Source organism: Staurois parvus, unplaced genomic scaffold (genome assembly GCF_062004578.1).
Source record: "Staurois parvus isolate SC_StPar_1 unplaced genomic scaffold, SC_StPar_1.0 ptg000143l, whole genome shotgun sequence".
NCBI lineage: Eukaryota > Metazoa > Chordata > Amphibia > Anura > Ranidae > Staurois > Staurois parvus.
The window spans coordinates 1,786,015-1,810,557 of record NW_028317939.1 but is presented as its reverse complement, the minus strand read 5'-3'; the positions used below and the strand labels follow the sequence as shown (position 1 = coordinate 1,810,557).

At 47.5% G+C, this 24,543-nt stretch overlaps 2 protein-coding genes across 2 annotated transcripts in view; both read left to right on the top strand.

Annotated features, from left to right (window-relative positions):
• The window catches only part of LOC149465133 (vomeronasal type-2 receptor 26-like), a 44,726-nt gene extending 20,632 nt beyond the window's left edge, over positions 1–24,094 (top strand). Inside the window, exons 3-5 of the mRNA XM_089673610.1 lie at positions 10,068–10,298; positions 19,377–19,500; positions 23,187–24,094. Coding sequence (XP_089529736.1) covers positions 10,068–10,298; positions 19,377–19,500; positions 23,187–24,094 — 1,263 coding nt within the window. The remainder of the gene's footprint in view (positions 1–10,067; positions 10,299–19,376; positions 19,501–23,186) is intronic.
• Positions 7,714–8,629, top strand: LOC149465134 (extracellular calcium-sensing receptor-like). The gene is made up of 2 exons (XM_089673634.1): positions 7,714–7,719; positions 7,769–8,629. The coding sequence occupies exons 1-2, from the start codon at positions 7,714–7,716 to the stop codon at positions 8,627–8,629; spliced, it is 867 nt and encodes a 288-aa protein (XP_089529760.1).
• Positions 24,095–24,543: the final 449 nt, after the last annotated feature.

The window sequence follows — 24,543 nt, the reverse complement described above, 5'->3', positions numbered from 1 at the left end:
GGGCAGGAAAAGTCGGGCAGGAAAAGTCGGGTAGGAAACGTCGGGCAGGAAAAGTCGGGCAGGAAAAGTCGGGCAGGAAACGTCGGGCAGGAAAAGTCGGGCAGGAAACGTCGGGCAGGAAAAGTCGGGCAGGAAACGTCGGGCAGGAAAAGTCGGGCAGGAAAAGTCGGGCAGATCACTATAAAAATAAAAAAGGGCAACATAAAACAAGTGCAATTTTTGACGCTGTTACAAATACTCAGATAGCTGGACTGTTGTAGATAAAGGATCCGTTGGCATTACACCGTGGCCAGCAAGGAAGTAAACCTAACATACAATAATCCCTTTAGGGGGACCCGGGGGAGAGGGCGGGGGAGGGTATACAGGGGCCGGTGCTACAGTCACATGGCACACTCTGAATGTGGGTGTCAAATGTTCCATGTTACCAAAGGTGAACTGACCCTTTCACTGAGAAACGCAATGGAACCTCATGGGATTAGTATTTTGTTCATATGCAGATGAAAGGGAGACCTTTATTCAGCCGTTTATGTCAACTTCAACAACTTTATTGATGTTTTTTCTGCTCTTTTCTATTGAACCCTTTATTGCCATCAATTAGCCCCTTATCAGCCATAGCTGGTATAGCTGGGGACGTGGGTTACGGGTTGAGAAGTGAATCGTCAAAATTGGGTGGGAGGAAATGTTCTACCCAGGGGTTCCAAATCTTCTTAAATTTGGGGATGGAATCTGAGATAGTGGCTTCTATTTTTGTGTGAATCATCTCCTGAGTGACCCCGTTCATGACTGCAGTTGTGCTCAGCGAGGGGGATTTCCAAGATTTAGCGATTACCTGCTTGGCTGCAGTAGTGACTTGAAGGATGATTTGAAATGTGCTTTTGTGACGTCCGGTGGTCGCAGGTTGAGCAGCGCCACCAATGGTTTCGGCTGAAGGGCCATGGTGCTAAGTGTGGAAATTATTTTAAAAACATCCACCCAAAAAGCTCGGACAGTTGGGCAATCCCACCACGTATGAAAAAATGTGCCCAGGTCTGTGCAGCCTCTGAAGCAAGCTGAGGGGTAGTCAGGAGTATATTTGGCAATTCTAGCCAGGACTAGGTACCAGCGGGTCAGAACTTTGTAATTGCTCTCCAGGGCCACAATGTTTTGCGACAACTCTTTGGTATTGGACCAAATGAGGTCCCAACCCGAAGAGTCAATTCGCCGGCCCAGGTCCGCTTCCCATTTATATGTGTGTGAGGGTAACGAAGATGCTGTTGAGGTCGTGAAGAGGGAATATAAATAAGATATGAGGCCCCGCCTATGGGGGTCCCTGTAACATGCTCGCTCAAGAGGGGACAAAGTGGATATTGGGCTGGCAGCCATTATGTACGGTGCAAAGAAATGTTTCAGCCAGGGGCGGACTGACCACTCGGAAACTCGGGGACTGCCTGAGGGCCCGGGGTCAGTAGGGGGCTCCATGAGATGTCACAAAAATAGAACCAAAAACAGGCCACCTAAAATGACACGAATAACTGGTGTCATTGTCATATCTCCGACTCACTTGTATAAGTGTGGATCAAAAAACCCAGAAAATGCATACTAAACAATATGGTAGAGTGACAAGAGCACCCCTACCTGAAAAAAGAAGGTTACTAAATGATCCACGCGGAGTAATATGAATTCAAAGAAATTCAAACAATACTTTATTTGATCACGTAGATCATAAGGAGGTTAAACATGAGCACGGTGAACATGTCAAACAAATAAAATCATGTTAAAAAACACTAGGCGTCTTACTAGAGTAGGGGTGCTCTGGTCACACTACCATATTGTTTAGGCTCCATGAGATGCCCCTGGTACCTTTTTCATAGGCTTTTTTGAATTTGGGCAAGGACACAGGGGCCCCATGATCCCCTATTGCTCAGGGGCCTCATGAGTTGTCAGTCCGTCCCTGGTTTCAACTGCAGGAGGAATAGTGCCCCATCATTGGTGTCAGTGGGAGGAATAGTGCCTCATCATTGGTATCAGTGGGAGGAATAGTGCCTCATCATTGGTGTCAGTGGGAGGAATAGCGCCCCATCATTGGTATCAGTGGGAGGAATAGTGCCTCATCATTGGTGTCAGTGGGAGGAATAGTGCCCCATCATTGGTATCAGTGGGAGGAATAGTGCCCCATCATTGGTATCAGTGGAGGAATAGCGCCCCATCATTGGTATCAGTGGCAGGAATAGTGCCTCGTCATTGGTGTCAGTGGGAGGAATAGTATCCCATCATTAGTGTCAGTGGGAGGAATAGTGCCCCATCATTGGTGTCAGTGGGAGGAATAGTGCCCCATCATTGGTGTCAGTGGGAGGAATAGTGCCCCATCATTGGTATCAGTGGGAGGAATAGTGCCCCATCATTGGTGTCAGTGGGAGGAATAGTGCCCCATCATTGGTATCAGTGGCAGGAATAGTGCCTCGTCATTGGTGTCAGTGGGAGGAATAGTATCCCATCATTAGTGTCAGTGGGAGGAATAGTGCCCCATCATTGGTGTCAGTGGGAGGAATAGCACCCCATCATTGGTGTCAGTGGGAGGAATAGCACCCCATCATTGGTGTCAGTGGGAGGAATAGCGCCCCTTCATTGGTGTCAGTGGGAGGAATAGCGCCCCATCATTGGTATCAGTGGCAGGAATAGTGCCTCGTCATTGGTGTCAGTGGGAGGAATAGTATCCCATCATTAGTGTCAGTGGGAGGAATAGTGCCCCATCATTGGTGTCAGTGGGAGGAATAGTGCCCCATCATTGGTGTCAGTGGGAGGAATAGTGCCCCATCATTGGTATCAGTGGGAGGAATAGTGCCCCATCATTGGTGTCAGTGGCAGGAATAGTGCCTCGTCATTGGTGTCAGTGGGAGGAATAGTATCCCATCATTAGTGTCAGTGGGAGGAATAGTGCCCCATCATTGGTGTCAGTGGGAGGAATAGCACCCCATCATTGGTGTCAGTGGGAGGAATAGCACCCCATCATTGGTGTCAGTGGGAGGAATAGCGCCCCTTCATTGGTGTCAGTGGGAGGAATAGCGCCCCATCATTGGTGTCAGTGGGAGGAATAGCGCCCCATCGTTGGTGTCAGTGGGGGGGGGGGGGATAGTGCCACATCGTTGGTGTCAGTAGGGGAGGAGGAATAGTGCCTCATCATTGATGTCAGTGTGGAGGAGGAATAGTGCCTCATCGTTGGTGTCAGTGGGGGAGGAATAGTGCCTCATCGTTAGTGTGAGTGGGGGAGGAATAGCGCCTCATCATTGGTGTCAGTGGGAGGAATAGCGCCCCATCATTGGTGTCAGTGGGAGGAATAGCGCCCCATCATTGGTGTCAGTGGGAGGAATAGCGCCCCATCATTGGTATCGGTGGGGGGGAATAGTGCCCCATCTTTGGTGTCAGAGGGAGGAATAGTGCCCCATCATTGGTGTCAGTGGGAGGAATAGTGTCCCATCATTGGTGTCAGTGGGGGGAGGAGGAATAGTGCCCTATCATTGGTGTCAGTGGGAGGAATAGCACCCCATCATTGGTGTCAGTGGGAGGAATAGCGCCTCATCATTGGTGTCAGTGGGAGGAATAGTGTCCCATCATTGGTGTCAGTGGGAGGAATAGCACCCCATCATTGGTGTCAGTGGGAGGAATAGCGCCCCATCATTGGTGTCAGTGGGAGGAATAGCGCCCCATCATTGGTGTCAGTGGCAGGAATTGCACACCATCATTGGTATCAGTGGCAGGAATTGCACACCATCATTGGTATCAGTGGCGGGAAAAGTGCCCCATCGTTGGTGTCAGTGGGAAGAATAGTGTCCCATCATTGGTGTCAGTGGGGGGGGGGAATAGTGCCCCATCGTTGGTGTCAGTAGGGGAGGAACAGTGCCTCATCCATGGTGTCAGTAGGGGAGGAACAGTGCCTCATCATTGATGTCAGTGTGGAGGAGGAATAGTGCCTCATCGTTGGTGTCAGTGGGAGGAATAGTGCCTCATCGTTGGTGTCAGTGGGGGAGGAATAGTGCCCTATCGTTGGTGTCAGTGGGGAGGAGGAATAGTGTCCCATTGTTGGTGTCAGTGGGGAGGAGGAATAGTGCCCCATTGTTGGTGTCAGTGGGGAGGAGGAATAGTGCCCCATCGTTGGTGTCAGTGGGAGGAATAGTGCCCCATCGTTGGTGTCAGTGGGAGGAATAGTGCCCCATCGTTGGTGTCAGTGTGGAAGAGGAATAGTGCCCCATCGTTGGTGTCAGTGGGGGAGGAATAGTGCCTCATCCATGGTGTCAGTGGGGGAGGAATAGCGCCAAGAGTGTTACAGCATGGTGCTGCTGCACACTTACTGGCCGCTCCCTCACTCAATTTTCGCGGGGCCGCTCGGCTCCGTCTCCTCGCCGGTGATTGGTCGCCTGTGTGCCTTTCCAGTGCTGGCGCCCAATCACTGGTAAAGAGGCGGAGCCGAGCAGCCGCGCAACCATCGAGCGGCTGAACTGAATGAAGGAGCAGCCACGCTTCCTGGACCGGATCGTCGTGGGACCGGAGCCAGGTAAGGTACAGCAGTCCCCTGCCCGCCCCTGTACTTAGTGTCCCTTCCGTTGGAGGAGGAGGGGGGCGGCACCGCGCCGCCCCTCGAAAAAGTGCCGCCCTGACACCGGCTCGCCGTATACCGGCGTATAAGACGACTCCCGACTTTTCAGAAGATTTTCATGGGTTAAAAAGTCGTCTTATACGCTGGAAAATACGGTATTTTATGACAAAATCTATTTTTGACCCCCAGAAAAAATATTTTAACCTACCGCTTATAGATTAGTTGTAGATGATAGCGCAGAGAACAAGGATTTCTATTTGTTGCTCACCAAACCTTTTGCTAAATAAAATATTTTCAAAGGGTTTCTTCTGTTTGTTTTGTTGTTAACCACTTCCCTCCCGGCCAATAGCCGAATGGCGGCTGGGAAAACGCTCTAGATTTCCGGGGTGGACGCCATTTGCGCAGTCTTCGCGCTTGCAGAGCCGCGCAGCGGCACGATCTGTCACTGGCCGTGTACCTCGGACACGGACGATGACAGATCTTAGTACCGGCCCCCATTGCCGGTACCATGTGACCTGCTGTGACCAATCACAGCAGGTCACATGACAGTTGTAAACAATGGATGGCTTCATTTATGCCATCCATTGTATACTAGTGTCTATCTGTGAATGGTCACAGCAGGTCACATGCACATGTCATGTGATTAGCTGTGGCCAAATCACAGCTAAGCACAAAAAAAAACAAAAAAAAAACCTGAATTATTCGATGTCATTCAGGTAAATGATTGCTTATAGCAAAGTAATTCTTTGCTATAAGCAATCATTTGTACAGCTTGTATAACATGGAAATTTGCTGTCCCCTTAAAATAACTCAACACACCGCCATTAATGTCTAAACCGCTGGCAACAAAAGTAAGTCCACCCCTAAGTGAGAAGGTCCAAATTGGGCCCAAAGTGTCAATATTTTGTGTGGCCGCCATTATTTTCCAGCACTGCCTTCACCCTCTTGGGCATGGAGATCACCAGAGCTTCACAGGTTGCCACTGGAGTCCTCTTCCACTCCTCCATGACGTCATCACGCAGCTGGTGTATGTTAGAGACCTTGTGCTCCTCCACCTTCCATTTGAGGATGCCCCACAGATGCTCAATAGGGTTTAGGTCTGGAGACATGCTTGGCCAGTCCATCACCTTTACCTTCAGCTTCATTAGCAAGGAGGTGGTGTTCTTAGCGGTGTGTTGGGGTCGTTATGTTGGAATACTGCCCTGCTGCCCAGTCTCTGAGGGGAGGGGATCATGCTCTGCTTCAGTATGTCACAGTACATGTTGGCATTCATGGTTCCCTCAATGAACTGTAGCCCCCCAGTGCCGGCAGCACTCATGCAGCCCCAGACCATGACACTCCCACCACCATGCGGCCCCAGACCATGACACCCCCACCACCATGCGGCCCCAGACCATGACACTCCCACCACCATGCAGCCCCAGACCATGACACTCCCACCACCATGCGGCCCCAGACCATGACACCCCCACCACCATGCGGCCCCGGACCATGACACCCCCACCACCATGCGGCCCCAGACCATGACACCCCCACCACCATGCGGCCCCAGACCATGACACTCCCACCACCATGCAGCCCCAGACCATGACACTCCCACCACCATGCGGCCCCAGACCATGACACCCCCACCACCATGCGGCCCCAGACCATGACACTCCCACCACCATGCAGCCCCAGACCATGACACTCCCACCACCATGCAGCCCCAGACCATGACACTCCCACCACCATGCAGCCCCAGACCATGACACTCCCACCACCATGCAGCCCCAGACCATGACACTCCCACCACCATGGGACCCCAGACCATGACACTCCCACCACCATGGGACCCCAGACCATGACACTCCCACCACCATGGGGCCCTAGACCATGACACTCCCACCACCATGGGGCCCCAGACTATGACACTCCCACCACCATGGGGCCCCAGACCATGACACTCCCACCACCATGCTTGACTGTAGGCAAGACACGCTTGTCTTTGTACTCCTCCCCTGGTTGCCACCACACGCTTTACACAGTATATGTATATATAAAAATATATTTAGAAATATATTGAATACGGCCAAAATTGTAGTATTTCAAATATATGTCAATATATTTGGGAAGAATATTTTTAAATTATATTTTTCTTCCATGTGGGAGACACAGGGCTCTGTACTGTCATTCGTTAAGCTGATCAGCAGGTCCCGGCCATAAATCATTGTGTATGTGTAATATAGTAAAAAAAATTAATTATATATATATATATACACACACACATACATACATACATATACACATACACACACACACACACATATATATACACATATATACACACATATATACACACACACACACACACTATATATATAAATTTATTTTTTTAAATATATATTTACTGTATGTTGAAATGCATTTTTTATATATTTCTAAATATATGAAAATATTTTTAGAAATACATTTTCAAATATACTGTATGTCTTTAAAAATACATTTAATCTACATCTTTGGGATGCATTTACAAATATATGTTAAAATTACTTTTTTTTATATTTTTATAAAAATGTTAAGACTATATTTAAAAAAATATATATTTTGAACAATATTTTTCATATATTTTGTAATATATAAAAGCGCATTTCAACATACAGTAAATATATATTCAATATATAAAAAAATAATATATATATATATATATATTTTTTTTTTTAAATATATAGAATACGGACGAAATTGTAGTATTTCAAACGTATGTCAATATATTTGGGAAGAATGTTTTTAAAAAGTATTTAAAATATATTTTTCTTCAATGTGAGTAGAGCCACAACCTGTTGACCTTCAATAACCCAACCTTAGGCTGGCCATACACTATACAATTTTCTGTCCAATTTCCTTTAGATTTACTTTCAACTATGTAGTGCAAGAGCCGGCCTAATTGGTTACAATTGAAAGTGTTGTTTAGGTTTGACCTCATTATATGGTTTTTGGTAAATCTAAACCAAAAATCTCGAGAATTGTATAATGCATGGCCATCGTTAATCACAGACTCACACATGAGTCATCCACAATGATTTTGCCTGTAGCACTATCCTATTAGCGCACTAGAGGGCGCTACGCCTAATTAAAAGAACTAAAACATTTGGAAGCATAGAATGTCTGTAGGATGAGGTTGCTCGTTACTAAACAGACAATTTTCTTTCTTTGTAGATTAGTTATGGAGCGAGAGACACTTTACTGAGTGATAGAAGAACATATCCAACCTTTTTCCGGACAGTTCCGGATGATGAGCTGAAATATTTGGCCATAGCGAAGTTACTGGAAAGGTTGAGGTGGAACTGGGTTGGGATCCTCACATCTGATGATGAATACGGAGAGAGGGAGATCCAACAACTCGGAAAACATTTATCGAATCGTGGAATTTGTATCGAATTCAAGATTCTGATGACTAAAGAGAATTGTGTTAAAATTCCTTTAGAGCTGCGGACCTCAACCACAGAAGTCCTTATTATTTGTGGCTCAGTCACTATGCCTTATTACAAGTTTTTATTGAGGAACGCCCATTATTACACAAAGAAAACATTCATTGTACCAGATTCTTGGTCAACGAACGCACCATTTTTTAATTTCTTTAACTGCAGCTTGGTGTTTACGTACTTCCATTTCAACATCAAAGGATTGCAGGAATATTTTGATAGTTGTAAGCCATCCAGCCGCCCAGATGACCCATTGATGGAAGATATTCTCATATCTGAATATAGCTGCTTTTCAAAAAACCTCATGAAAAATTCTCTGATTCCACGCACAATGACTAGGAGGCCTCTTAGGAAATGCGATCTGGAGAGACTTTCATTGGATTTAAAGTTTTCCGATAAGACACCTTTTAGAGTTTTTTCTGCAGTCTATATTTTGGCTCAAGCCTTGCATGACATGTATTCCTCTTTAAAAATAAACAACAAAAAAGCTAAAATAGATTTACACACAATAAAGTACAAGGTGAGTGCGAGAGAATACAAAAAAAGTAGGAGACCGTTGTCCAAAAAAGTAGAAGACCATTGTCCAAAAAAGTAGGAGACCGTTGTCCAAAAAAGTAGGAGACCATTGTCCAAAAAAGTAGGAGACCGTTGTCCAAAAAAGTAGGAGACCGTTGTCCAAAAAAGTAGAAGACCATTGTCCAAAAAAGTAGGAGACCGTTGTCCAAAAAAGTAGCAGACCGTTGTCCAAAAAAGTAGAAGACCATTGTCCAAAAAAGTAGGAGACCGTTGTCCAAAAAAGTAGGAGACCATTGTCCAAAAAAGTAGGAGACCGTTGTCCAAAAAAGTAGGAGACCGTTGTCCAAAAAAGTAGGAGACCGTTGTCCAAAAAAGTAGAAGACCATTGTCCAAAAAAGTAGAAGACCGTTGTCCAAAAAAGTAGAAGACCATTGTCCAAAAAAGTAGAAGACCATTGTCCAAAAAAGTAGAAGACCATTGTCCATTTTTCCGAAGACCACTAGTAATAAGAAAACTGAAGTATGACAAAAAGAAGGTAGCACAACGCCCGTAGGAATACTATCCAGGTTCCTCCACAAACTTTTCCCCACAGCCAGGCACTCAGCACATTCACTTGTTTTCTTCAATGGCCAGTCTAGGGATGTTGTTTTTATGTTTTTTTTATTTTTTTGGAGAACTTGGATAGGGTTGAGGGGAATTAGGTGGAATTCTCCAAAGACAAGAACTATGTACACTCGAGGGCTTAGATATTCTTCAGGCCAAGCTGTAATAGTTAGGGACTTTAGATTGTACACTGCTGGAGGGTTAGGAACTGATGTGAATGTTTAATTATTACACGGTGAAAACATTTACTGCACCAGATTCTTGGTCATTGAGCGCACCATTTTTTAATTTCTTTAACTGCAGCTTGAGGTTTATAAATGTGAACCCACATGGAAGAAAAATATATTTGAAATATATTTTTAAAATATTCTTCCCAAATATATTGACATATATTTGAAATACTACAATGTTGATTGTAATCAATATATTTCAAAATATATCTCAATAAATATATATATATATATACACACACATACACACACATACACATATATACACACACCTGTATGTTGAAATGCGTTTTTATTACAAAATATATGAAAATGTTTTTAAAAATAATTTTTCAAATATACTGCATGTCTTTAAAAATCCATTTAATCGACATTTTTAAAATGCCTTTACAAATATATGTAAAAATGACTTTTTTATATGTTAAAAAAATATAAATAAAAAAAAAAAAAAGAATATATTTAAAAATTATATATATATATATATATATATATATATATATATATATATATTTTTTTTTAATATTTTTCATATAATTTGTAATATATAAAAATGCATTTCAACATGCAGTATATGGCATCCTCTACATGACGTACGACTAGACAATCAATCTGAAAGCAAACAAAAATTATGAAATGTCCTACTGACGGTCCATGTTACCTATAATCGTTTCTGTCGTCTCTAAGCTCTCCCGGTATATAAAGGAAGTGCGGTACCGGGATCCGGGTGACAACGTCGTGGGATTTAATGATAAAGGAGAACTGCCCAGCCCAATGGAAATCGTCAATCTGGTAATACTAGAAGGAGGAGGTAACAATGTCATCCATTGGAGGCCCGTGGGCCACTTTGATGAGTCCCTTTCAGAGGATCAGCAACTTACACTGGAACCCGAGCAAATATCATGGAAGGGTGGCAAGGTGAGTGACACCAGAGAAGCGGATTCAAAACGTATACAAAAAAAGGACTCATTTTCTTGTTCATATATTTAATGAAGGTGGTATGGGTGCAAGAGAACTGCGTACAATAAATGGAACGATCGTATTGTGAGATATTGTGTCTGACATAGAAAGAGCCCTGACCATGGGATCTATAGTAATGCCAGGCGGGGTGTCCATTAAAGTGTTACTACTCCCCAGACCCCGCATTCACTATATCCGCTCTCCCCGGACCCCGCATTCACTATATCCGCTCTCCCCGGACCCCGCATCCACTATATCCGCTCTCCCCGGACCCCGCATTCACTATATCCGCTCTCCCCGGACCCCGCATTCACTGTATCCGCTCTCCCCCGACCCCGCATTCACTATATCCGCTCTCCCCGGACCCCGCATTCACTGTATCCTCTCTCCCCGGACCCCGCATTCACTATATCCGCTCTCCCCGGACCCCGCATTCACTATATCCGCTCTCCCCGGACCCCGCATCCACTATATCCGCTCTCCCCGGACCCCGCATTCACTATATCCGCTCTCCCCGGACCCCGCATTCACTGTATCCGCTCTCCCCCGACCCCGCATTCACTATATCTGCTCTCCCCGGACCCCGCATTCACTGTATCCTCTCTCCCCGGACCCCGCATTCACTATATCCGCTCTCCCTGGACCCCGCATTCACTATATCCGCTCTCCCCGGACCCCGCATTCACTATATCCGCTCTCCCCGGACCCCGCATTCACTATATCCGCTCTCCCCGGACCCCGCATTCACTATATCCGCTCTCCCCGGACCCCGCATTCACTATATCTGGTCTCCCCGGACCCCGCATTCACTATATCCGCTCTCCCCGGACCCCGCATTCACTATATCCGCTCTCCCTGGTCCCCGCATTCACTATATCCGCTCTCCCCGGACCCCGCATTCACTATATCCGCTCTCCCCGGACCCCGCATTCACAATATCCACTCTCCCCGGACCCCGCATTCACTATATCCGTTCACCTCGGACCCCGCATTCACTATATCCGCTCTCCCCGGACCCCGCATTCACTATATCCGCTCTCCCCCGACCCCGCATTCACTATATCCGCTCTCCCCGGACCCCGCATTCACTATATCCGCTCTCCCCGGACCCCGCATTCACTTTATCCGGTCTCCCCGGACCCCGCATTCACTATATCCGCTCTCCCCGGACCCCGCATTCACTATATCCGCTCTCCCCGGACCCCGCATTCACTCTATCCGCTCTCCCCGGACCCGGTGTTCACTATATCTGGTCTCCCACAGTATACACAGAACATGGAAATGCATTCATTTTAGTAAATATAAACTGATAAATATCCTTTCTTATCAGCGGTATATATCAGTCTTGTGACTTCTATCACCGTACAGCAGAGCACTGGTCAAAGCTTGTAGGAGGAGTTTTCTCTAGGAGGATGTAGAACTCCTGACTTCTTTCTGGACAGTGCTGATTGGCCCTGTGCTGATCACATGCACTCTCCCAAGAAAAAAAAAAACCTTCTCTAGAAATACACAAAAAACTGAGCATTTGTAGAGTGACTCCTCACAATAGCTCTTATCAGGAGATAAGAGGGGACACTGGAAGAAGGGGAGGATCAGAGAAGACAGAATAAAACAGCCTTTTTACACAATGCAGAGTATTAACCCCTTAGGTCCCACAGTGAGTATAACAAGCGTGCTCTCCTGCCTCTGCAGACTGATTGCACTGTTGGGGGTTTAGTAACAAGAAGACAAGGTTATAAACCAAGTGATAATGACCCAACAGGTGAAAGTGGAAAGGTCTTTCTAGAATCATGTGGGATCTGAAGGCACTCTAGGGGATGATGAGAGTAACCCTCAAGAGAACCCTATAGGAAGGAAAGCTGGAGGAAAAGGTTTTAAGAGATCCCAGGCCTTCCGGATGGTGTCTCATATATACTATGCCAGGATGCTGTGGAGTATAGAAGGAGGAGGAGGGTGGCGGCGGTGGAGGCATCCCCTCCAAACGTGGCTAAGCAGTTGCACCCAGGGAGAGAGAGAAGAGAAAAAAAAAGAGAGAGGGGGGAGAGAGAGAGGGGAGAGAGAGAGAGGAGAGAGGGGAGAGAGAGAGGAGAGAGAGAGAGAAGAGAGAGAAGAGAGAGAGAGAGAAGAGAGAGAAGAGAAGAGAAAAAAAAAGAGAGAGGGGGGAGAGAGAGAGGGGAGAGAGAGAGAGGAGAGAGGGGAGAGAGAGAGGAGAGAGAGAGAGAGAGAGAGAGAGAGAGAGAGAGAGAGAGAGAGAGAGAAGAGAGAGAAGAGAAGAGAAGAGAAAAAAAGAGAGAGAGGAGAGAGGGGAGAGAGAGAGGAGAGAGAGAGAAGAGAGAGAGAGAGAAGAGAACAGAAAAAAAGAGAGAGAGAAGAGAAGAGAAAAAAGGAGAGAGAGAGAAGAGAAGAGAAAAAAAAAGAGAGAGAAGAGAAGAGAAAAAAAGAGAGAGAAGAGAAGAGAAAAAAAGAGAGAGGGAAGAGAAGAGAAAAAAAAGAGAAGAGAAAAGAGAAAAGAGAAGAGAAAAGAGAAAAGAGAAGAGAAAAGAGAAGAGAGAAGAGAAAAGAGAAGAATTATCCGTAGCTGGTGGGGGAGAGAAAGGAGGAGAGGAGGATCCCCCTAGGCGGGCTGGGGAGGGAAGAGAGGGATTTCCTCAGGGGTAGCTAGGTTTTTAGTAAACTGCAGCTGAGCAAGTGAGTTGTGTGCCCATATTTCTGATGAAGGGAGTAGCAGTGAACGGTCAAAGCCAGATGGTAAATATTTATGTACCCCAGGGGCGCCAACATTTTTCATATTTGGCCCCTTCGTCCAGCAGCAAGACCTCTGTCTTAGTGTGGATCATGGATGGCGTTATTCTATGCTTAGCTGCATGGGCACAGAGGGTGGGAGATTTCCATGCTTTCACGATCGGTGATTTGGAGGAGAAGCTTGAATTGATGGTGGGTCATAGTCACAGCTTTGTTATTCGGAACGGCCATGGTGGGCTCTGGGGGTATTGAAGAGCCGTAAAAGGATTCCAAATATTTCTAACCAGAAGACTTGAACTGTAAGACATAAAAAGACTAGTTTTGAGCTTTAAGCCCATCTTGGGGTACAACCTAACCCCTTCCTCATCACACAGGCAGTGACATGGACATTCAAAGAAGGACCCCACCAAGAAGAAGAAGAGAAAAAGACTTGGAACTGAAACGTCTGCCAATATAATCCTTGGCCAGATTCTTCTGAGGCTTACTGAAATCATCTGGTTTTTTAAAACAAATAGAAATTGAGTTTTGAGTATTAATTTTCTATTCCACAGTTTTGTAGCTCCAAAAAACAAACTTTTTTTGGTGGGAAAATGTTCTACAGTAAAAAAGGAACATTCAAAACATAGACATACATTGGCCCAAGGACCAAGCCTATCTATATGGAAAACATAACTATAATCCCTACAAACCTCCCTCCCCCCTCCCCCTGTGCAACCATCTGCCATGATCAGAGAGGAACATGGTCAGTCCACTGTGGAGCAAAAAGAAACATAATCATAAGACTAGGGCCTTATACGTCACATGGTACTGTCACATGCCTGGTGTGAGAGGCCAATGGAGAGAGGGCTTCCCTTGCGGCTAAGTTCCAGACTCCCCTGAGAGTGGGACAGCAGGAGTCAGGACCAAAGTGGCACAGGTCGCCTGTAGGGGTGCTGGTTGGTGGTCCACCCTGGAGCACAGCTGATGCACTGAGATAGGTCTGCAGACAGGAGGTGCCTGTGCAAGGTATGAAAGCCTTTCCAGGGAACAGAGGATTACTGGATAGCCGATTCAAAGCCAAGGTCAGGTACCGGGTGGAGATCAGAGCAGACGTAGTCAGATGGGATAGCTGAGGTCATACACAGAGGAGCAAGAGAGGATATCCGTTAGCCAAGCCGAGCTCATACACAGGAGGAGCGAGAGAGAAGATCTGTTAGCCAAGCCGAGGTCATACACAGAGGAGTGAGAGAGAAGATCTGTTAGCCAAGCCGAGGTCATACACAGAGGAGCAAGAGAGAAGATCTGTTAGCCAAGCCGAGGTCATACACAGAGGAGCAAGAGAGAAGATCTGTTAGCCAAGCCGAGGTCATACACAGAGGAGCAAGAGAGAAGATCTGTTAGCCAAGCCGAGGTCATACACAGAGGAGTGAGAGAGAAGATCTGTTAGCCAAGCCGAGGTCATACACAGAGGAGCAAGAGAGAAGATCTGTTAGCCAAGCCAAGGTCATACACAGAGGAGTGAGAGAGAAGATCTGTTAGCCAAGCCGAGGTCAGGTCAGGGTTTAAGCAGTGAAGACAAGTCCAGGAGCAAGCTGAGTCGGTATCAGGAAATCACAGATCACAATAGCACAGGAACAGGAACCAGGTACTGGGGAGCCAGAGATCAACCAGCACCTGAGAGTAGGGCAGGGCTTCCTAATAAAGGCAGTTTGGCGCCAAATTTGAGCCGATGTGAACTTCTGCGGCCATGCAAGGTACTGGCAGGGGTGCCAGGTCCCCTAACACCTCTGCAGAGGATGGAGCCCTGACAGTTACCCTTCATCAGCAACTTATACTGCAGAAGTAAAACCCCAAATAATCCTTCCATATACAGACAAACAAGCAATCCAGCAACATCCAGACCCAAATCAGTACTTATGTGTCAGTGGGAAAGTCTCATCCGGCAGGAGATGAGTCCAACATTGCCAAACGTTTTTGAATTTCTTGGGGCATCCCCTCTGCAAATACGTAACATGATAGAATGGCAAAGATTTATTAATTACCGTGTTTTATGCTCCATAAGATGCACTTTTTTCCCCCCTAAAAAGGGGGTAAAATGTCAGTGCGTCTTATGGAGCGAATATGGAGCGGCTGGTCCAGTATTTCCACCGCTGCTGTGTCAGAATACCGGGCCGGCTGCTCAGCTGTTCTCTGCAGCAGGACCTGTTCCTCGGTCCAGCACTGTGCTGTCTTTCCACGTCGGCATCTTTCATGTGGGCTCTTGGCTTTGACAGCCGGGTGCCCAGTGTGCATGACATGACAGGTCCCAGAAGATGCCGGACCAATCACAAAGAGCAGCGCTTCTCGCGCATGCGCAGTGAGCACCTGGCTGTCTGCCAGGTGCTCACACTAAGGGGAGAACAACTCCGTGGAAGTGGGAGCGGGTACCTGTCAAATTCAGGTACTACCTCTCTCCCCAAAGGTCGGCAGTCTCTGGTTATCCCCTATACTGTCCGCAGTCTCTGATCATCCCCTGTACTGTCCACAGTCTCTGATCATCTCCTGTACTGTCCACAGTCTCTGATCATCTCCTATACTGTCCGCAGTCTCTGATCATCTCCTGTACTGTCCGCAGTCTCTGGTCATCCCCTGTACTGTCCACAGTCTCTGATCATCCCCTGTACTGTCCGCAGTCTCTGGTCATCCCCTGTACTGTCCACAGTCTCTGATCATCTCCTGTACTGTCCACAGTCTCTGATCATCTCCTGTACTGTCCGCAGTCTCTGATCATCTCCTGTACTGTCCGCAGTCTCTGGTCATCCCCTGTACTGTCCACAGTCTCTGATCATCTCCTGTACTGTCCACAGTCTCTGATCATCTCCTATACTGTCCGCAGTCTCTGATCATCTCCTGTACTGTCCGCAGTCTCTGGTCATCCCCTGTACTGTCCACAGTCTCTGATCATCCCCTGTACTGTCCGCAGTCTCTGGTCATCCCCTGTACTGTCCACAGTCTCTGATCATCTCCTGTACTGTCCACAGTCTCTGATCATCTCCTGTACTGTCCGCAGTCTCTGGTCATCCCCTGTACTGTCCGCAGTCTCTGGTCATCCCCTGTACTGTCCGCAGTCTCTGGTCATCCCCTGTACTGTCTGCAGTCTCTGGTCATCCTCTGTACTGTCCGCAGTCTCTGGTCATCTCCTGTACTATGTCCGCAGTCTCTGGTCATCTCCTGTACTGTGTCCGCAGTCTCTGGTTATCTCCTGTACTATGTCTGCAGTCTCTGGTCATCCCCTGTACTGTGTCCGCAGTCTCTGGTCATCTCCTGTGCTATGTCCACAGTCTCTGATCATCTCCTGTACTGTCCGCAGTCTCTGGTCATCCCCTGTACTGTCCGCAGTCTCTGGTCATCCCCTATACTGTCCGCAGTCTCTGGTCATCCTCTATACTGTCCGCAGTCTCTGGTCATCTCCTGTACTATGTCCGCAGTCTCCGGTCATCTCCTGTACTGTGTCCGCAGTCTCTGGTCATCTCCTGTACCGTGTCCGCAGTCTCTGGTCATCTCCTGCACTGTGTCCGCAGTCTCTGGTCATCTCCTGTACCGTGTCCGCAGTCTCTGGTCATCTCCTGTACCGTGTCCGCAGTCTCTGGTCATCCCCTGTACTGTGTCCGCAGTTTCTGGTCATCCCCTGTACTATTTCCGCAGTCTCTGGTCATCCCCTGTACTATGTCCGCAGTCTCTGGTCATCCCCTGTACTATGTCCGCAGTCTCTGGTCATCTCCTGTACTGTGTCCGCAGTCTCTGGTCATCCCCTGTACTGTGTCCGCAGTCTCTGGTCATCTCCTGTACCGTGTCTGCAGTCTCTGGTCATCCCCTGTACTGTGTCCGCAGTCTCTGGTCATCCCATGTACCGTGTCTGCAGTCTCTGGTCATCTCCTGTACCGTGTCTGCAGTCTCTGGTCATCCCCTGTACTGTGTCCGCAGTCTCTGGTCATCTCCTGTACTGTGTCCGCAGTCTCTGGTCATCTCCTGTACTATGTCCGCAGTCTCTGGTCATCTCCTGTACTGTGTCCGCAGTCTCTGGTCATCTCCTGTACTGTGTCCGCAGTCTCTGGTCATCTCCTGTACTATGTCTGCAGTCTCTGGTCATCTCCTGTACTGTGTCCGCAGTCTCTGGTCATCTCCTGTACTGTGTCCGCAGTCTCTGGTCATCCTCTGTACTGTGTCCACAGTCTCTGGTCATCTCCTGTACTATGTCTGCAGTCTCTGGTCATCCCCTGTACTATGTCTGCAGTCTCTGGTCATCCTCTGTACTGTGTCCACAGTCTCTGGTCATCTCCTGTACTATGTCTGCAGTCTCTGGTCATCTCCTGTACTGTGTCCGCAGTCTCTGGTCATCTCCTGTACTGTGTCCACAGTCTCTGGTCATCTCCTGTACTGTGTCCGCAGTCTCTGGTCATCTCCTGTACTGTGTCTGCAGTCTCTGGTCATCTCCTGTACTGTGTCCGCAGTCTCTGGTCATCTCCTGTACTGTGTCTGCAGTCTCTGGTCATCTCCTGTACTGTGTCCGCAGTCCCTGGTCATCTCCTGTACTGTGTCCACAGTCTCTGGTCATCTCCTGTACTGTCCGCAGTCTCTGGTCATCTCCTGTACTGTGTCCGCAGTCTCTGGTCATCTCCTGTACCGTGTCCGCAGTCTCTGGTCATCTCCTGTACTGTGTCCGCAGTCTCTGGTCATCTCCTGTACTGTGTCTGCAGTCTCTGGTCATCTCCTGTACTGTGTCCGCAGTCCCTGGTCATCTCCTGTACTATGTCTGCAGTCTCTGGTCATCTCCTGTACTGTGTCCGCAGTCTCTGGTCATCTCCTGTACTGTGTCCGCAGTCTCTGGTCATCTCCTGTACTGTGTCCGCAGTCTCTGGTCATCCCCTGTACTGTGTCCGCAGTCTCTGGTCATCTCCTGTACTGTGTCTGCAGTCTCTGGTCATCTCCTGTACTGTCCGCAGTCTCTGGTCATCTCCTGTACTGTGTCCGCAGTCTCTGGTCATCTCCTGTACTGTGTCCGCAGTCTCTGGTCATCTCCTGTACTGTGTCCGCAGTCTCTGGTCATCTCCTGTACTATGTCTGCAGTCTCTGGTCATCTCCTGTACTATGTCCGCAGTCTCTGGTCATCTCCTGTACTATGTCCGCAGTCTCTGGTCATCTCCTGTACTGTGTCCGCAGTCTCTGGTCATCTCCTGTACTGTGTCCGCAGTCTCTGGTCATCTCCTGTACTGTGTCCGCAGTCTCTGGTCATCTCCTGTACTGTGTCTGCAGTCTCTGGTCATCCCCTGTACTATGTCCACAGTCTCTGGTCATCTCCTGTACTATGTCCGCAGTCTCTGGTCATCTCCTGTACTATGTCCGCAGTCTCTGGTCATCTCCTGTACTGTGTCCGCAGTCTCTGGTCATCTCCTGTACTGTGTCTGCAGTCTCTGGTCATCCCCTGTACTATGTCTGCAGTCTCTGGTCATCTCCTGTACTGTGTCCGCAGTCTCTGGTCATCTCCTGTACTGTGTCTGCAGTCTTTGGTCATCTCCTGTACTGTGTCTGCAGTCTCTGGTCATCTCCTGTACTGTGTCCGCAGTCTCTGGTCATCTCCTGTACTGTGTCTGCAGTCTCTGGTCATCTCCTGTACTATGTCCGCAGTCTCTGGTCATCTCCTGTACTGTGTCCGCAGTCTCTGGTCATCTCCTGTACTGTGTCTGCAGTCTCTGGTCATCCCCTGTACTATGTCCGCAGTCTCTGGTCATCTCCTGTACTGTGTCCGCAGTCTCTGACCATCTCCTGTACTGTGTCCGCAGTCTCTGGTCATCTCCTGTACTATGTCCGCAGTCTCTGGTCATCTCCTGTACTATGTCCGCAGTCTCTGGTCATCTCCTGTACTGTGTCCGCAGTCTCTGGTCATCTCCTGTACTATGTCCGCAGTCTCTGGTCATCTCCTGTACTGTGTCCGCAGTCTCTGGTCATCCCCTGTACTATGTCCGCAGTCTCTGGTCATCTCCTGTACTGTGTCCGCAGTCTCTGACCATCTCCTGTACTGTGTCCGCAGTCTCTGGTCATCTCCTGTACTATGTCTGCAGTCTCTGGTCATCCCCTGTACTGTGTCTGCAGTCCATTGGTTCAGAATATTTCTTTTCTTGTGTTCCTCCTCTATAATCTAGGTGCGTTTTATGGAGTGAAAAATACGGTAAATTCACAAAGCAAATGCTTAACATAACATTTCGGACACCAGAAGATCGGACTATTATATCGGCAGGATTGCTCCTGAACAGTTCATATCATCTTATATTATCTTAGGTCCCGAAAGGTCGGTGCTGCGAGGAATGTCTTCCGGGGTTCAGGAGATCTGTAAGAGAAGGATATCACCCGTGTTGTTATAATTGCGCTCCGTGCCCACAAAGAGAAATATCACATCAGTCTGGTAAGCTTCATGTTTCTTTACATAAAAAGTCTGAAACTGAAGTAGAAATGAAAACTTGTGAAGTCATTTGTCAGGGAAGTGTCTGCACTTTTCTTCTTCCATCCACACCCCCAGAGTGTTGGAGGTTGTCTCAAGCAGACAGGAAGAGGCGTATTCCTCCTACTTTCTTCTTGAGATCTTCTGCAACATTTTTGTACTTCTCAAACAGATACTGTCTATAAAACACTTTCAATGGTGTACAGAACAGACCAAAAGGAATCAAAGAAGAGAAATTCATTTGTAGCCCAAAACAAAGAGAAGAGTATGGGTCGAATGCCCCTCCAAACTGTGTCAGTCGGATCAGCATGTGGAAATTCTGGTGCAAGACAGGCTGTCAGGCTCCAGTAGACTTCAACAAAATGGTGGCCATCCTACGATTAAACCTCAAAAGGGGCAAAACGTGTCTGAGGAGTTCCCAACAGGTGGAGAACAGGAGCTGAGGCCATCTTTTATCCATATCATTGCAACAGGGAGTTGGGGTCTGTGTGCAGATGGCCACCATTTTGTTGAAGAGAATTTCATTGTTACATACAATATATTGCCAAACGTATTGGGACAGCCCTCCATATCATGTGATTCAGGTGTTCCAATCCCCTCCATATCATGTGATTTAGGTGTTCCAGTCCCCTCCATATCATGTGATTTGAGTGTTTTAAATCCCCTCCATATCATGTGATTCAGGTGTTCCAATCCCCTCCATATCATGTGATTTAGGTGTTCCAGTCCCCTCCATATCATGTGATTCAAGTGTTCCAATCTCCTCCCAATCATGTGATTCAGGTGTTCCAATCCCCTCCCAATCATGTGATTCAGGTGTTCCAATCCCCTCCATATCATGTGATTCAGGTGCTCCAATCCCCTCCCAATCATGTGATTCAGGTGTTCCAATCCCCTCCCAATCATGTGATTCAGGTGTTCCAATCCCCTCCATATCATGTGATTCAGGTGTTCCAATCCCCTCCATGGACACAGATGTATACCATCAAGCCCCTAGGCATGCGGACGGCTTCTACAAACATTGGTGAAAGAATGTGTCGCTCTCAGGAGCTCAGTGACTCCAAGCGTGGTCCCGTGATAGGTGGCCACCTGGGCAATAAGTCCATCCGTGACATTTCCTGGCTACTAAATATTCCACGCTCAGCTGTTAGTGGGATTATAACAAAGTGGAAGCAACTGGGAACAACAGCCACTCAGCCACCAAGTGGTAGGCCACGTCACATGACAGGGCGGGGTCAGCGCATGCTGAAGCGCACAGTGCGCAGAAGTCACCAACTGTCTGCAGAGTCAATAGCTAAAGACCTCCAAACTTGGTGAGGCCTTCAGTGAGCCCAACAACAGTGCGTAGAGAGCTTCATGGAATGGGTTTCCATGGCCGAGCAGCTGCATCCAAGCCTTCCATCACCAAGAGCAATGCAAAGCATCAGATGTAGTGGTGTAAAGCATGCCGCCACTGGACTCTAGAGCAGTGGAGACGTGTTCTCTGGAGTGGCTAATCACGCTTCACTGTCTGGGAATCCGATGGCTGTGTCTGGGTTTGGCAGTTGCCAGAACAGTACTTGCCTGACTGCATTGTGCCAAGTGTAAAGTTTGGTGGAGGGGGGATTATGATGTGGGGTTGTTCTTCAGGGATTGGGCTTAGCCCCCTAGTTCCAGTGAAGGGAAATCTTTAGGCATCAGTATACTAAGACATTTTGGACAAGTTCATGCTCCCAACTTTGTGGGAAGAGTTTGGGGATGGCCCCTTCCTGTTCCAACATGACTGCCCACCAGTGCACAAAGCAAGGTCCATAAAGACATGGAGGAGCCAGTTTGGGGTGGAGGAACTTGACTGTCCTGCACAGAGTCCTGACCTCAACCCCATAGAACACCTTTGGGATGAATTAGAGCGGAGACTGCGAGCCAGGCCTCCTCCCCCGACATCAGTGCCTGACCTGACAAATGTGCTTCTGGACACCCTCCTAAACCTTGTGGACGGCCTTCCCAGAAGAGTTGAAGCTGTTATAGCTGCAAAGGGCGGGGCCAACTCAATATTGAACCCTACGGACTAAGACTGGGAGGCCATTAAAGTTCATGTGCGTGTAAAGGCCGGCGGCCCAATACTTTTGGCAATCTAGTGTACAGTACACGCAGTTACAGGTAGAGGATGGGGTCATGGCATTACCTGAGGGCATCATACGCTTTGTTCATGACTAAAGCTTTCTGGAGATATTCACAGGATATTCACTTTACTTTTCCCTTAGCTTTATGAACGAGGTGCAGCTCTGCTGACTTCCATCATCCAATCATCTGCACACACAAACATGTTTTTATATTTACTTTGCATGTGATTGGATATTCTTAAGTGTTTTTTTTTTAACCGTATTCACTAAGCTAAGGAAAAATTCCATCCCAAAGTGAACAGCCCATTTGCCTTTAGGAAATCAACTCCCAGTAAGTTTTCTTGACTTTTAATTCATGTTCAGTATTACATCTGAACTACAATAACAATGCTAATGTAGTTCTAAAGGATGAAGGCAAAAAACCTTCAGGATACAGCTGAATGCGGGGTCTGGGGAGAGCGGATATAGTGAATGCGGGGTCTGGGGAGAGTGGATATAGTGAATGCGGGGTCCGGGGAGAGCGGATATAGTGAATGCGGGGTCCGGGGAGAGCGGATACAGCTGAATGCAGGGTCCGGGGAGAGCGGATATAGTGAATGCGGGGTCCGGGGAGAGCGGATACAGCTGAATGCAGGGTCCGGGGACAGCGGATATAGTGAATGCGAGGTCCGGGGAGAGCGGATACAGTGAATGCGGGGTCCGGGGAGAGAGGATATAGTGAATGCGAGGTCCAGGGAGAGCGGATATAGTGAATGCGGGGTCCGGGGAGAGCGGACATAGTGAATGTGGGGTTTGGGGAGAGCAGATATAGTGAATACGGGGTCCGGGGAGAGCAGATATAGTGAATGTGGGGTTTGGGGAGAGCAGATACAGTGAATGCGGGGTCCGGGGAAAGCGGATATAGTGAATGTGGGTCCGGGGAGAGCGGATATAGTGAATGTGGGGTCTGGGGAGAGCGGATATAGTGAATGTGGGGTTTGTGGAGAGCAGATACAGTGAATGCGGGGTCCGGGGAGAGCGGATATAGTGAATGTGGGGTCCGGGGAGAGCAGATACAGTGAATGCGGGGTTTGGGGAGAGCACATACAGTGAATGTGGGGTCCGGGGTCCGGGGTTTAGTTTATTTATTTATTTCAGGTACTTACTGTATATAGGGCTGTCAATTTACGCAGCGCTTTTACATATATATTGTACATTCACATCACTCCCTAACCCTCAAGGGGTGTACAATCTAAGGTCCCTAATTTACATTCATACATATTACAGCCAATTTGGACAGGAAACAATTAACCTACCAGCATGTCTTTGGGGTGTGGGAGGAAACCAGAGTACCCGGAGGAAACCCACGCAGGTATAGGGAGAACATGCAAACTCCAGGCAGGTGGTGCCGTGGTTGGGATTTGAACCAACAACCCGAGTACTGCCAGGCGGAAGTGCTAACCATTTAGCCATTGTGCTGCCTGGTTACACTTCAACAACTGGTAACACGTTAGGTAGCTGCATTCTCGGTACATCACATTTACTGGTATTTTCTCTCTTACTCTACAGACAGTGAAAACTGCATGAAATGTCCGGAATATCAATGGCCTAACAAAGCTAAAAATGTTTGTATTGACAAGTTCAATGAGTATTTATCATACGAGGAGGATATTCTAGTTTTATTGTTTTCTACAACTTCAGTCCTGTTTGCTACAACATCTCTCTTTACATTTGGACTGTTTTTATGGTTTCGGAGCTCTCCCATTGTCAGAGCCAATAACCGGAACCTCAGCTTCATTCTGCTCTTCTCCCTCATGCTGAGCTTCCTTTCTGTGTTCCTGTTCCTTGGCCGTCCTGTGGACATCACTTGTATGCTGCAACAAGTCTCCTTTGGAATCCCTTTCACCATCTCAGTATCTTCTATGCTAGCAAAAACCATCATGGTCTTCGTTGCGTTTAAAGCCTCCAGACCAGGAAGCTCTTGTAGTAAATGGGTGGGAGTCAATCTTCCCAATACAGTCATGGTATTCTGCTCATCCATTCAGGTTACAAATTGCATTTTTTGGTTGTCCATCTCCTCACCATTTCAGGAGTATGACATGGACTCCTATCCTGAGAAGATCGTCATACAGTGTAATGAGGGGTCAGTTATCGGCTTCTACTCTATGTTGGGTTATATGGGGTTTCTGGCAGCTGTGAGTTTTGTTCTGGCCTTCATGGTGAGGACATTACCGGACAGTTTTAATGAGGCCAAATACATCACCTTCAGCATGCTGGTGTTCTGCAGTGTCTGGATTGCCATGATCCCGACCTATCTGAGCACCAGAGGGAAATACATGGTGGCTGTGGAGGTATTCGCCATACTGACCTCCAGTGCTGGAATATTATTGTGTATGTTTGGTCCAAAACTGTACATTTTGCTTTTAAAACCAGAACTGAACACAAGGAGCGCAATGTTGGGTAAAAGAATGCTGTAAATATACCGCACACTGCGCCATGTATAATGTTGTAGACCAGAATGAACACATTCAGTCATGTAGCTGCGATAGTCATCGTCATTATGATATTAATGTAAAGCATAAATAGGACTAAAAGGCAACTACAGATATGAAATGCAACTGCTAAAGAATTTTGATGTTAAATATTTATTGCTGCCTTATTTAAGTCATTTTCAAGAAGAAAACCTGTTAAGATTGAGAAACGAAAATAAATAATTACAATAATTTCATTCTTTCATTAATTAATTTTAATTATAGCTTGTGTGTGACTTCAATATTATTTTCAATCTTTTCAAACTTGTTAAAAACCTTTCTACCCCACTGCCCCCCCCCCCTCCCCCCCATCCTCCCCCTCTCCTTTACCTCCCCCCCCCTTTTTTTTCTTCTCTCTCCCTCCTTTCCCCTCCCTTGCCCCCCTTCCCTTTACC